We start from the raw sequence: 15,024 nt of genomic DNA on the forward strand, positions 1-15,024 counted from the left end.
TGGCCTTCCTGGCCTCGCACTCCCTGATCCCATTGGTCGTCCCTGCGGCTTTGATGGGCGTGCCGTGGCCAGGGAGGAAACCGGGGAGGGAGGCTGGGAAAACCAGATTAGGGACAGGGGGAATGGCGGGAGCGCGCGGCCTGCCGGGCATCATGGGAGTTGTAGTCGGAGTGGCCGCAATGCCTTGAGGGAAATGAAGTCTCCGAGTTTTAAAATTATATTAATGTGGCTAACCGTGCCAAGCTCTGTTCTACACTTTGGAACATCCGGGGATTAGGGACCGGCGGACCAGGGAACCCAGAGAATCTGCGATCCGATCAAAACCCAGCATTTTCACTGAAATTATTATTTCGGATACTATTAGGACTCTGTATCTCCAATCGTCCTATCTTGCTCAGCTTTTCCCTTCTATCTCGTCAGCGCCGCCTGCAGGCCAGCCCCCACCCCCACCCCCACCCCGTCTCTGTCTGTCTCTCCACCCCCTTGCCCTTAAATTCCCAGCTCCACACTGAGTATGGTGCATGAACAGTGAATCCTGGAACACTGGAAAGAAATTTAAAAAATAAATTAAAATTAAAAAGTTCCCAGCTCCATTAGCACGCCACACGCTTGACATTATCCTAACCTCTCTCCCGTCCTGGCGCCAGCCTGGCAAACACCTGAGTCTGGATCAACCCCACAGCCCCTCTTTTCCAAGCCATCCGTGGGCTAGCTGCGCTGTTTCCCTCCCAGACATCACCTCTACTGATGACCCGGCTCTCCTACCTCTCCTGCCTTCTCATCTGCATTGAAAGTCGCTTCTCTTTCCCCATTTTAGAAACAGTAACAAATTTCCCTTCCCAATCAAGTTTTGGGGAAGATTTTACAATTCCAGCATGTACTTTCTCACTTCTTCCTTACTGCCCAGCACACCTAAGCTAGATCCTGCCCCCAAATACTCCCCTGACAACTAATGGCTGATGTCACTGTTAGGGTCCTTGATCAAAGGAACGAGACTGATACAAAGCGAAGGTCAAGCAAAACTTTATTTCGCGCCGAGCATCAAGAATCAAACTGACCGGGTCAGAGCTACCTCTTACGAAAAGGCGGGGACGATGATCCCGACAAGGTCACTTCCAAGAAGGTCACTCCAGACGAGGCCGCTCCAAGACGAGGCCACTCCCAAGACAAGGCCGCTGCTCGATGAGGTTGCTCCCCGGACAAGGCCGCTCCCAAGAAGAGGCCGTTCTGGACAAGACCGCTTCCCGGGCAAGGCTGCTCCCGACGACGAAGAGGCAACAGTGACAGCGACGATGACAAGGAGGACAACCCGGATGACAGACTCTGCTCCCCACGATGCCACTCTGACAAGGCTGCCACCCAGAAGAAGCTACCGCTGCGGACAGGGCCGCTCGTGGCTCAGGGCGGCGAGGCATTTTGCGGCAAGGCTGCTGGCATCTAGGGGCCGTTGGCATCTCAGGGATGCTGGCGCCTCAGGACCGCTGGCCTCTAGTGGCTGCAGGTGTCAGGGCTTGCAAGAGGTGTTACAGCTCCTCCACTCCGCTGACTCTTCCTTCCGCCCGGTCACAGCTCTCCTCTCCTCTTCTACTCTCCTGCCAGCCTCGCACAGCAACCTTTATGCGGTTGGTTGAGCCCCGCCTCTACACGGGTGGCCAATCAGATCTCAATTCACCCTAGTGGATATACACGCGCCCCACCGATTGGACATCTCCACCTGGCCTGCCCCGCCCCTACATCCGGGGTCCACATCAAGTTCCTCTGGGAGGGGCAGGCCCTTACAGTCACCACAATGCTAAATCCAATGAGTATGTATGTATGTGTTGGGGGGGGATGGAGAGAGAGAAAGAGAGAGAGAGAATTCTCTACACCCAATGTCGGGCTCAAACTCAGGACCCTGACGTTAAGAGTCACATGCTTCTCCTCCTGCGCCATCTAGGTGCCCCTCCAATGGGTAACTTTGAGTTCTTATCATGCTTGACCCCAACAACGGCAGTCACTCCTGCACAGGAGCTCTTTTTCTCTGGATTCTGTGATATTTCACTCTCCTTCTGGCTCCTCTCTCTGTGCATGCTCCTTCTCAAACCCATTCTTTCCGGCAGCATGGTCCCCAGAATAATGGCTCCCAAATATGCCCGTGTTTAATCCCAGCGACCTAGGCATGTGTGAGTTTCCGTGGCAAACAGGAATTACGACTGCAGATGGAATTAGGGTTATGAATCTGCTGGCTTTGAAACAGATTATCCTGTGTAACCAATATAATCACTTAGAAGTGAAAAGGGGCAGGGGGAAAATGAGAAGCAGCCGCAGAAGAGAGTCAGAGGGAGGTGTGCCTATGGCAGGAAGGTACAGAGAGAATGCAGTGTTGCTGGCTTTGAAGATGGAAGAAGGAAGCCATGAACTGAGGAGTGCTGGGCGGCCTCTAGAAGAAGGAAAAGGCAAGGAAGTGGATTCTGCCCCAAAGTGTCTGGAAAGGAACTACTGAGATCTTGATTTTAGCCCAGTGAGAGCCTTGTCGGGCTTCTGAACTGCAGAACTATAAGAGAATAGATTTATGTTGCTTTAAGCCACTAAATTTGTGGTAATTTGTTATGGCAGCCTTAGTCCCATGTCTTGTCTCCAGTTTCCTGCGGGGTCACATCAGCCCTAGGCAGTGCTGGAAGATACTGCAGAGTGGTGTGAATACCAGAAGGGAAGAGAATTTTGGTTCAGAATCCTGGGTCCCATAGTTGCAGTCCAGTGATGGCTAATGCTGGAACAATGGGAGATTGAAGTAGCTGAGGGCTAACCTAGTGATTCTTTCTCTTTCTCTTGTAGTCTCAGGATCCATGTAGTCTCTCTGTAGGGACTAGTCTGGGCTTTCTCACAGCATGGCAGTCTCCAGGCTACAATAGTCAGCTTTCAAAATTGTCCTAAATGATTTCCGTTTTCTAGTATTCGTATCATTCATTGTGTAGTCTCTTTCCACACTAGATAGGGGCCAACCTGGGCCCATAAGCTAGTCCAGAAATTATGGTGTGTCACGTTCATGGGTAAGTCATAAAGATATTGTGGCTTCCATCTTGCTCCTTCTTAGATCACTGGCTCTGTGTGAAGCCAGTAGCGATGTTATGAGGACACTCAGGCAGCCCTAGGGAATGGACCACTTAGTAAGGAACTGAGGCTTTTTGCAACAACCAGCATGACCTTGTTAGGCATGTGGGAGAGCCACCATGGAATTGGATTCTCCAGCACCAGTCAAGCCTTTAGATGCCTGTAGTTTTAGTCAACGTCTTGACTGGAACTTCGTGAGAAATCCTGAGCCAGAACCACCTAGCTTAGCTGCTTCCAGATCCCTGACCCAAAGAAACTGTGAGATACCAAAGATTTATTGTTTTGAGCCCTGCGATGCTCTGGGAGTAATCTGCTACACAGCCATAGATGATGAATACTGGACAGCCAGACTGCTTGCTTAGCAAGGCAGCTCTGGATTCTAGGACAAGTGCTTCAGGGAGCGAGGGGGAAGCTGTATCATCTCTTATGATGTAGCTTTAAAAGTTACATGATAGTGCCCCAGCTCAGTTGGTGGAGAATGTGACTCTTGATCTTGGGGTTGTAAGTTTGAGCCCTATGTTGAGCATAGAGATCACTTAAAAATAAAAATTTTTTTAAAAGTCGCATGTATCTCTTCCACTGTCACACAAGCCTCCTCTGTTCCAAGGGGAGGAACGTAGGACTCCATCTCTTGATTTGAGAAGTGTCAAAGTCATATTCTAAGTTCATGTGGGGTGGACCATTTCTGGAAATACAAACTGCCACATGGGAAGGCATTATTTTCTCCTCTGTCTTGTCTTACTCCCTCCAGGTCACAGCTTCCAATCTCTGCCCTAAGCCTAGCTCTTTCTCCTGGTTCCAAACCGCATTGTAGGATCACCTCTTGGACATCACCGCCTGGATGCCTCCCAGGCCATTCAGATGCAATGCCAGGCGTCCCAAAAGGAGTTCCTTAAACTTCCCCAAACCTGTTCCTCCTCGGGCTTTCCCGACCACCCAAGCCACTCCTCCACCCTCTCAATCCCTGTAATCTATGCAGACCACTACCCAGGTCCAGGCTACCTTCACCTCCTACCCAGATAAATGCAGTAGTCTCCTCACTGGTCTCCCAGGTACCCTTGTCCCTCATCCACAGACTGATTCTCCGCATCACAATCAAAGTGATTCTTTCAAAAGTGAAAACAAACAACAAATTAAGCCAACCCCATGCACAAGAAGGGAAATAATCAAGATTAGAGCAGAGATCAATGAGTTAGAAACTAGAGATACAGTAGAACACATCAACGAAACTAGAAGCTGGTTCTTTGACAGAATCAGTAAGATCGATAAGCCACTGGCCAAACCAATTCAAAAGAAGAGAGAGAGAGAGAGAGAACCCAAATTCATAAGATTATGAATGCAAAGGGAGAGATCACAACCAACACCAAGGAAATAGAAACAATCATCAGAAATTATTATCAACAGTTATATGCCAATAAGTTAAGCAACCTAGAAGAAATATATGCATTCCTGGAAACCTATAAACTTCCAACTGAATCAGGAAGAAATTGAAAACCTGAATAGACCAATATCTAGCAACGAGATTGAAGCGGTGATCAAAAACCTCCAAAAAAACAAGAGCCCAGGACCTGACAGATTCCCTGGGGAATTCTACTAAACATTCAAAGAAGAAATAATACCTATTCTCCTGAAGCTGTTTCAAAAAAAAAAAGAAAGAAAGAAAGAAAGAAAGAGAAGGAAAACTTCCAGACTCTATCTATGAAGCCAGCATTACCCTGATCCCCAAGCCAGGCAAAGACCCCAACAAAAAGGGGAATTTCAGATCAATATTCCTGATGAATATGGATGCCAAGATTCTCAACAAGATCCTAGCTAATAGGATCCAACAGCACATTAAAAAGATTATCCACCATGACCAGGTGGGATTTATCCCTGAGATGCAAGGGTGGTTCAACATTCGCAAAATCAATCAATGTGATAGAACAAATCAATAAGAGAAGAGAGAAGAACCACATCATTCTCTCAATTACTGCAGAACAAGCATTTGACAAGATACAGCATCCATTCCTGATTAAAACGCTTCAAAGTACAGGGATAGAGGGAACATTCTTCAACTGTATAAAATCTACGTATGAGAAGCCCACAGCAAATATCATTCTCAACAGGGGAAAAACTGACAAGCATTTCCTTTGAGATCAGGAATACGACAAGGATGCCCACTCTCACCACTGTTGTTCAAAGTAGTAGTAGAAGTCCTAGCAACAGCAATCAGACAACAAAAAGAAATAAAAGATATTCAAATTGGCAAAGAAGAAGTTAAACTCTTTCTCTTTGCAGATGACATGACACTTTACAAGGAAAACCCCAAAGACTCCACCCCCAAACTATCAGAACTCATACCGCAATTCAGTAATGTGGCAGGATACAATATCAATGTACAGAAATCAGTTGCTTTCTTATGCACTAACAAGAAAAATATAGAAAGGGAAATTCGAGAAAAGATTTCATTTACTATAGCACCAAGAACCACAAGATACCTTGGAATAAACCTAACCAAAGAGATAAAGGATCTGTACTCAAGGAACTACAGAATACTCATAAAAGAAATTGAAGAAGACAGAAAAAGATGGAAAAGCACTCCATGCTCACGGATTGGAGGAATAAACACTGTTAAAATGTCTATACTGCCTAGAGCAATCTATACTTTCAATGCCATCCTGATCAAAATTCCACCAGCATTTTTCAAAGAGCTGGAACAAACAATTCTAAAATTTGTATGGAACCAGAAGAGACTCTGAATTGCTAAGGAAAGGTTCCAAAAGAAAAACAAAACCGGGGACATCATGTTGCCCGATTCCAAGCTTTACTACAAAGCTGTGATCACCAAGACAGTGCGGTACTGACACAAAAACAGACACATAGACCAGTAGAGCAGAGTAGAGAGCCCAGATATGGACCCTCAAATCTATGGTCAAATAATTTTCCACAACGCAGGAAAAAATATCCAGTGGAAAAAAGACAGTCTCTTCAATAAACGGTGCTGAGAAAATTGGACAGCTATGTATAGAAGAATGAAACTTGACTCTTCACTTACACCATACACAAAGATAAACTCGAGATGGATAAAAGATCTCAACTTGAGGCAGGAATCTATCAAAATCCTTCAGGAGAACATTATTTAACAAATGTTTATGGAGCCCATGTTATGTGCCAGAGATTGTGTTAGGAGCTTGGGATAAATCAGGAAAGCAGACAAATATTCATACTCTGGTGTTACATTTTATTTTATTAAAATGTGATCTGCGAGAAAGAGCGAGCACAAGTGGGAGAGGGGCAGAGAGAAGCAGGCTCCCTACTGGGTGGGAAGCCCCACACGGGGCTCAATTCTAGGACCCTGGGATCATGACCTGAGCGGAAGTCAGATGCTTAACCAGTTGAACCACCCAGGCACACCTGGTCTTATATTTTAGAAGAGAAGATAAAAGGGGCACCTGGGAGGTTCAGTTGATTGAGCATCCGCCTTTTGATTTGGGCTCAGGTCATGACCTCAGGGTCATGGGATGGAGCCCCAGGGTGGGGCTCAGGGCTCAGGGCTCCGGGCTCCGGGCTCCATGCTCAGTCTGCCTGAGATTCTCTCTCTCCTTCTCCTTCTGCCCCTCCCCCAATCTCTCAAACAAATAAATAAGTAAATCCTTTAAAAAAGATGAAAAAGTGCACAATCAATACATAAAGTACATAGGATCTTGTTGGTGACAAATGCTACAAATAAAATAAAAGCGGGAGAGAGACGGGAATGGAGGTGACCGCACGTTTAAATAGCTCAGGGCGGGCTTCACTCTGCGGACACTTGGGCGAAGGCTTGAAGGAGGAGTCCGCTGTGTGGGCCTCGAGGGAAGGGCGCTCCAGGCAGAGGGAGCAGCCGGTGCGAGGCGGCGAGGCAGAGCGAACCTGCTTTGCTTAGGGAGCAACAGGGAGGACAGTGTGGCTGGAGGACAGTGTGGCTGGAGCCATCGCGTGGGGGGGTGAGGACGGAGAGGAAAGAGCGGGACACGTCTTTAATCGTTCCGTAAAATGATAATAACAGTTGCTGCCTCATAGGGCTGCTATGAAGATTAAATTAATACAACACGCGACTCATCCAAGAGTGCCCCGCAGGGGCGGACTGGGTGCGAGGGTTAGGAGACGCCCGGGTGCGTGTCCACCCGCCGCCGCCAGGGGTCAGCAACGAGCTCAGGCCGCGCAGGGGGCCCCGCCCGCCGGGTGGAACGGGGTGAAGTCCTGCCCAGACGCCTCCCGCCTCCCCGGGACACGCCGCGGCCGCGTGAGCGCCGACCCTGGCGCACTGCAGGCGCTCCGAGCCCTTCCCGCTCTGCGCGTGCTGTCCTCCCCGCCGGAGCCAGCCTTCCCGCTCCTCCTGCCACCGGCTGCGGCCGTGCCTGCCCCCAGAGCTCAGAGGCCTCGTGGCCGCGCTCCAGGATTTTGCCGGGAAGCTGGACAAGAGAGGGTGGGAGTGGTGTGCGGATGAGGGGCGCAGGGGAAATCCAGAGACTCGGGGACCTCCAGCCTCGTGGTATACGCAGACCTTCCTCCGGGTCCTCGGGCCCTCAGCCGTGCTAAAGGGTCCCACCGCTGCTGAAGTTTAAAGACAGCCTTTGGGGCGCCTGGGTGGCTCAGTGGGTTAAGCCTTCTGCCTTCGGCTCGGGTCATGATCCCGGGGTCCTGGGATTGAGTCCCGCATCGGGCTCTCTGCTCCGCGGGGAGCCTGCTTCTCTCTCTCTGTCTGCCTCTCTGCCTAGTTTCTCTCTGTCAAATAAATTAAAAAAAAAAAAAAAAAAAAAAGACAGCCTTTGGGCTCCAAAGATGTTGCCTGCTTCATTTAATCCTTTTTTAATTAAAAAAAAAGGGGGGGGATGCCTGGTTGTGTCAGTCAGTTAAGTGTCTGCCTTCCACTCAGGTCGCAACAGCCCGGGGATCCTGGGATGGAGACCCGCATCAGGCTCCTTGCGCCCCGGGGAGTCTCCTTCTCCCTCTGCCTGCCATTCCCCCTGCTTGAGCTCTCTCTGGCAAATAAATAAGTAAATGAAATATTAAAAAGAAAACTTACATCAAAAAAATTTAAAAACTGAAATTAAAAAATATTTAGAAAATACATAACTATGGTAAAGAAAAATCCGATCGGGGCGCCTGGGTGGCTCAGTGGGTTGGGCCACTGCCTTCGGCTCAGGTCATGATCTCAGGGTCTTGGGATCCAGTCCCGCGGAGCCTGCTTCCCTTCCTCTCTCTCTGCCTACTTGTGATCTATCTCTCTCTCTCTGTCAAATAAATAAATAAAAATATAAAAAAAAAAAAGAAAGAAAACGAAAAATCCGATCAGTACAAATACAAGTACACACACATACACACACACACAGAGGAAAGTCCATCACCTCCTGCCTAGGAAAAGTAAATCGTTTTTTTTCACTGGTCTCTGCAGTTGGTCTCACCAACATCCAATCTTCCAAACATTATAGCCACAGGAGTCTATCTAAGGAGCAGATCGAATTCAAACTCTTCAATGACTTCTTACTATCTCAGGACGAATGCAGCCTCCTTGCCCTTCACCATCAGGCTGTAGTCACCCCATTCAGCCCTTCTCCTTCCTAGACTCCACATGGCTGCAGGCATATCCTCAGATGATCCAGACTATTCTCTGTCTTGTCATGCCCTTCCCAAGCCTACCCAGGCTTGGGTACCTGACCACATCCTACTCATGCTGTGCCTGTACCAGTGTCCCAGACCCCATCTGATGCTTCCTTCCTGTGCAGCCTTCATCAGGATTTATGACCCTGAAACTTCCTTCCTCTGTGGGTCAGGGGAGGGTCCACTTATTTGATTCAGTACCCCAGCTCCTCTTCTGGCACAGAAAAGCCACCCAATCAGCGTGTCAGGCATGAATGAATAATGATAACTTACTCCCATCCTGCTGATTTCATGCCTGGCACTGTTGCAGGCGCGTGACATCTATAAACTCATAGACCTGCACAATCGCAGGTGTGGTGCAGCCTAATTTTACGAACACAGACATGAAAGCATGAGGCAGTTTAAGTTAAGTCATTCCAGATGGTAAAAGCAGCTGAACTAGGGTTTGAACCAGCAGTCTGGTTTTCCACAGGTGAGTCAAGAAATAATGGTGGGGAGGAGGGAGGGGCCGCAGGGAAGGGAAGCGGGCAGGGTTTGGTCGGTGCGCTTCCCATCGAAGGGTCTTCTCGCCCTCTCCCTCTTCCCATACCAGGAAGCCTGTTTTATAGAACGAGACGGAGACCCAGGGAGACCACAGGAAGGAGCCGTGGAAATGTATCCGGGGGTCCAGGAGCAGGGGCGTGGCTGACGTGGTCCGGCTCCAAACTACAACTCCCAGGAGGCACCGGGCCCCGAAGCCCACGCGACGTCACGGCGGCAGAGGGCGCAGGCGGCTCGGCTCTCCCCGCCCGTCGACTGTCGGGCCATTCCGCTCGGACCTCGGCCCTGGCCCTGGCCCCGGCCCCGGCCCCGGCCCCGGCCCCGCGGTAAGTGGAGCAGCCGGCGCGGACCCTGCCTGCCGAGGCTCGCGTAGGCTCCGGCGTTGAGCTGGACCGCGGGGCGCGCGCCGACCCGGGTGGCATCGACCGTATAGGGGGGATCGGGCCGAACCAAGTGACCCTGCGGACGGGGAACCCAGACGGCGACTCCGGGGCCGCTACTTCGATGCAGCCGGCCCCCGGGGGCACAGAGCTGTGTGCCACACACGGGCAGGCCGCTCTCGTGGGGGGCCCGGGTCTGAAGGCGCCGGGTAGGGGTCAGCCCCGCCCCCTGAAGGAGGGTGCCCAGGACCACCGGGAGGGGTGTTGTTTTCGGGCTGGACGCGTCTGAGGATCCCCTCCCCTCCAGGCACCAGATAGAGCCTCAAGTTGAAGAATAGGCCGGCAAAACAAGGTTGTACGGGCTCGGCCCGTGTGTGTTTGGGGAGGTGGTTGCACGGGTGGGAATAGAGATTGCCCAGGTCTGATGACACCGGTGTCCACGTGGAGAGTTGGTGCAAATTGTCTGGGTTCGGATCCTTACAACTCCCCCTTCCCTTTCCCCGGCAGATGGGAGCTGCTCCCCGGGGGCTGAGCTTGTCAGCGTCCCTGACCTGCCGTCGTGGCTCCTGAAGCCACAGAAAAGCCCCTGCCCCGCTCTGGGGTCGCCTTGGTGTATCCGGTGCTCTGCCCTAGCAGTCGCCTAGTCTGAAAAGAAACAAAGGAGCAGAGCAGGACAATGATACTGGCGTCCGTGCTGGGGAGTGGTCCCCGGAGCGGACCTCCACTCCGGCCCTTACTGGGGCCTGCACTCTCACTCCGGGCCCGCTCCACATCAGCCACCGATACGCACCACGTGGAGATGGCGCGGGAGCGCTCCAAGACTGTCACCTCCTTTTACAACCAGTCGGCCATCGATGTGGCCGCGGAGAAGGTGCGCAGCTGGGCAGAGGTCCGGTCTGGAGCTGGGGACGGTGTTCAGGGAAGGGGTGGAGCTAATGTGGTGGGGCGGGTGCTGCAGATCCAGTCCTCAAAGTCCCCTCGCCCCTCCAGCCCTCAGTCCGCCTCACTCCGACCATGATGCTCTATGCTGGCCGCTCTCAGGATGGCAGCCACCTTCTGGTAAGATTCCAGCCCCCTTGCTTGGTGCTTGGTTCCTGCAGCCCGGGCACAGCCTGTCCGACCCTGGCCCTGACTTCCCTCATTTTGCCTAGAAAAGTGCCAGGTACTTGCATCAAGAGCTGCCAGTGAGGATTGCTCACCGCATCAAGGGTTTCCGGAGCCTTCCTTTTATCATTGGCTGCAACCCCACCATACTGCACGTGGTAAGGTGGCCTCAGGGGGTGTGAGTTTTTCTAGAGGGCGCTGTAGATCAGTGTGCCCACTGCCCATGGGGCGTATCGGGAGACGGGACCAGAGTGGGAGAACCTTGTCTGCCAAAAGGTTTCAGGGCCAGAGGGCTCAGACCCAAGCCCTCGGAGGCCAAAGCTGCATATTTACTGAGGCTTAAAAGGCCACAATGGAGGTTTAAACCAAGTGCATTGGGGTGGGTGGCAATCCCCATGGGTAAGCATGGGTGGCTGTTCTGTACCCGGTGCCCACAGCATCCCTGTGAACTTCCACACCTCTTCCTTGCAGCATGAGTTGTACATCCGTGCCTTCCAGAAGCTGACCGACTTCCCTCCGGTGAGGCCTGGGCCAGGGCAGGGTGAGGGGCTGAGAGGTCAGGGCCGAAATATCCAAGCTCATGACTCTGTGGCCTGTAGATCAAGGACCAGGCGGACGAGGCTCAGTACTGCCAGCTGGTGCGACAGCTGCTGGACGACCACAAGGATGTGGTGACCCTCTTAGCGGAGGGCCTGCGCGAGAGCCGGAAGCACATAGAGGTCAGGGGCAGCACAGTGGGCACCCGGGCCTGTTGGGGGGCCTGGGAAAGGCACGGGGTTTCTGAGGACCCACTCTTCACAGGATGAGAAACTCGTCCGCTACTTCTTGGACAAGACGCTGACCTCGAGGCTTGGGATCCGCATGTTGGCCACTCATCACTTGGCGCTGCATGAGGACAAGGTGGGGTGCCGGGATCTGAGACCTTCCAGGTGGGACAGACGGGACCAAGCCAGGGTTCCCTGGGGCTAGGGGCTGGGCCAGGGGCCTGGAAGGGGCTTGGGACTACTTCAGGGGTCCAGAGATGGCAAGGTGTGGGTCAAGGTACTGCTTGGTCCTGACTTTGTTTCTCCTGCCAGCCCGACTTTGTTGGCATCATCTGCACTCGCTTGTCGCCAAAGAAAATTATTGAAAAGTGGGTGGACTTCGCCAGGTGAGGCTAGAACAGCTAAGGGGGTGGAGGGCTTCTGGCTGGGAAGGGTTGGGTCTGAGCCCTTGCCTGGGACAGGGTTTCTCAAATGTGGCACTATTAACAATTTGGGTCAGCTAAATCTCGGGGGCTGTCCTGTGCTTATTCGGATCTTTAGAAGGAATCCTGGCTTCTATTCAGTACAACTCACAGTTGTGGCAAGGAAAAATCTCTCTAGAAATTGCATGTGGGGTTGGTGGAAGCAGAACCACCTCTGTGAGAATCACGGGCTAGGTCGGCTCCTATCCACAGACGCCTGTGTGAACACAAGTATGGCAATGCCCCCCGCGTCCGCATCAATGGACACGTGGCCGCCCGTTTCCCCTTCATCCCTATGCCGCTGGACTACATCCTGCCTGAGCTCCTCAAGAATGCCATGAGGTAGGCTGGCTGGATACGTTGGAAGGGAGCAGACAGGAACTGGGGTGAGGCTGGGGCACCACCGCCTACTGGTGTTTCCTCCCCACATAGAGCCACGATGGAGAGTCACCTCGACACTCCCTACAATGTCCCAGATGTGGTCATCACCATCGCCAACAATGATATTGATCTCGTCATCAGGTTTGGCCTGAGTGGGCGTTAGGCTGGAAACATGGGGGTCGCGATTTCTGCCTGGCTGCATGACCTTGGGCCAGCAGCTGCTCTACTCTGAGACTCTGTCCCTGGTCAGACAGAATGCTCTCTGGTTTTGAGTGCTGTGAGCTGGAGAGGAACGGATCTGGGGCTGGCTGCAGGTGCCAAGTCCTGTCCTTGTCAGCAGCTGAGGGTCCTGGAGTGGGGAGTTGGGAGTAACCAGTCCACGGTGTCGGGCTGGTGGTAAGTGTAAAGTCCCGCGAGAAGGTGTAAGCAGCTAGTGGCCCAGGCAGAAGTGAGGATGGAAGGATGGTGCTTAAAAAAACAAGGGCCAGGGTCTGGGTGGATCCCGCCCCATCCTTGGGTGGAAGGGGCAGGAAGGCAGACTTGGCACTGTTTATTTGGGAGGTAGCGAGGCTCCCACCCAAGCGGAGCCAAGCCCATGTTATCAACATCTTGCCAGGATTTCAGACCGGGGCGGGGGCATCGCTCACAAGGACCTGGACCGGGTGATGGACTACCACTTCACTACAGCTGAGGCCAGCACCCAGGACCCCCGCATCAGCCCCCTTTTTGGCCACCTGGACATGCACAGTGGCGGCCAATCAGGGCCCATGCACGGGTGAGGCCCCACCTGGCCAGGATGGAGGGGTCGGGGGGCCCCAGGAAACCTAAGCCTCTGAAGCTTCTATCCTGTCCCCCTGCCCAACCCAGCTTCGGCTTCGGGCTGCCCACCTCACGGGCCTACGCGGAGTACCTCGGCGGTTCCCTTCGACTGCAGTCTCTGCAGGGCATTGGCACAGACGTCTACTTGCGGCTCCGGCACATTGATGGTCGGGAGGAAAGCTTCCGCATCTGACCCCACAGCCCTTGGCCTACTTGCCTGCCTCGCCTGGGCCCCACACCCTGCCAGGACCTTTTGGGCGAGGCAGAGTGCCACCCTGGTCCACATGCTGCTGCATCTTGGGTCTTCGGGCCCCAAACAGATGGAATTCCATGGAGCCCGGTGCCACCCCTCTCTACAGAGGTCCACTGCTTCGCTGCCTCCAGGCCTTGGAGGAGAGGAAGTGGGGACCCGTGAGGCCTCCAGCACCAGCTCCTTTATTCTCGTTCCTGGGGAACCCCGACTTTGACCTGCTGTTTGTTATTAAAGTTCACATTTTGAATGCCCTCTTGGGCCCCGTGTGTGGGGAGGGCAGGTGAGCTTTTGTTGCCACCCTGTTCTGGTTCCCTGGGCCCTTGGGTTTCTGTAGCTTGTGTCCCAGTCTCGAACTGTCCAGACAGCCTGTCAGGCCAGGTATAGAATTGCCCCCAAATCTCTCTTCATTTAACAAATGTTAAATTTCGTTTAACAGATGTTTCTGGGTCCCGGGCTATATGGAAGGCCCACGTTGGCCCAGACTCAGGCCTCAGTTCTGACGCCTCCCTTCCTGGCAGTCACAGGTTCTGGAGGTGAAGGTTACCAGACTGGGCAACCTCCTTGAGCCACCTGATTCCTAAGTAAGGTTAAAAATACTGCCTGCCAGCTGTGCCTGCTTCTGCCAAGAAAAAGGAACACATAAAATTATATCCTGGCAGGCCCCAGGGGACAGTGGGGCCCTGGTAGGGGAGGGCAAAAGGAAAGGGCTCCAGACAGCAGGTGGGGACCCAAGGGAGGGGAAGAAGGGCCTGAAACCCTGCTTGGTGGGACTGGTGATAGAAGTGGGGGAATTGAGGAAGACAGGAATTGTATCTGGATGTCACATGCCAGGTGGTGGAAACCATAGTGACATACCAGGCTGAAGATCCTGCTGGCTGTGGTGCAGGGGACATGGCTGGAGTCTGGCCAGGAAATACAGGCTTTTATCCTGTAGGCAGCACGAATCCATGGACAGATTTTCAGCAGGGCAGGGATGTTTCCAGTTGGGTTTCCTAGAAGCGGACGCTGAAAGGAGGCTTTGTGTCTATGCGATTTGTTGAGAAAGTGCTCCAGTTAGGGAGTAGGAGAGGCAGGAAAGGGAAGGGCAGGAGGCCAGACAAGGATGTCATCTCAGGCAAAAGTTCAGGGCTAGCTAGTAAGTTCTGCCTTAGAGTTGGAGGCAAGAGAGCTAAGTTGCACAGTCTTTGATGAACTCTGCTTGATAATCATTGGTTAATGTCTGTATTGGAAAGTAGGGATGGATAGGTACTTAAACTTCCAAACTGAAAACTTCCCTTTGCTTTTTTAAGATTTTATTTACTTATTTGAGAGAGAGGAGAGGACAGAGAGAATCCCAAGCAGAATCTGTACTGAGCCCAGACCCCACTACAGGGCTTGATCTCATGACCCTGAGATCATGACCTGAGCCAAAAGTGGGAGTCGGATGGATATGAAACCAACTGAGCCACCCAGGCTGAGCCTCCCAGGCTTGCCCCCCCCCTCACTCCTCCCAACCCCCCACCTGCCTTTTCAGCTTTACTTAGGCAAAACAGTTTTATTGGCCCAAGGGATAGTTTGATAAAGAGCCTCTGGCTTTTGAATGCACATCAGAAGTAATCTGGATCTGAAGAAGC

At 52.5% G+C, this 15,024-nt stretch overlaps 1 protein-coding gene across 1 annotated transcript; it reads left to right on the top strand.

The window, feature by feature from the left end:
• Positions 1-9,499: 9,499 nt before the first annotated feature.
• BCKDK (branched chain keto acid dehydrogenase kinase) lies at positions 9,500-13,662 on the top strand. Its single transcript, XM_044233137.1, has 12 exons — positions 9,500-9,575; positions 10,137-10,500; positions 10,620-10,688; positions 10,781-10,891; positions 11,205-11,252; positions 11,333-11,452; positions 11,535-11,633; positions 11,810-11,883; positions 12,172-12,300; positions 12,391-12,480; positions 12,956-13,114; positions 13,207-13,662. Exons 2-12 carry the CDS (start codon positions 10,306-10,308, stop codon positions 13,349-13,351), a joined length of 1,239 nt encoding a protein of 412 aa, XP_044089072.1. The 5' UTR covers positions 9,500-9,575; positions 10,137-10,305; the 3' UTR covers positions 13,352-13,662.
• Positions 13,663-15,024: the final 1,362 nt, after the last annotated feature.

This window comes from Neovison vison, chromosome 14 (assembly GCF_020171115.1).
Source record: "Neovison vison isolate M4711 chromosome 14, ASM_NN_V1, whole genome shotgun sequence".
In the NCBI taxonomy this organism is placed as follows: Eukaryota; Metazoa; Chordata; class Mammalia; order Carnivora; family Mustelidae; genus Neogale; species Neogale vison.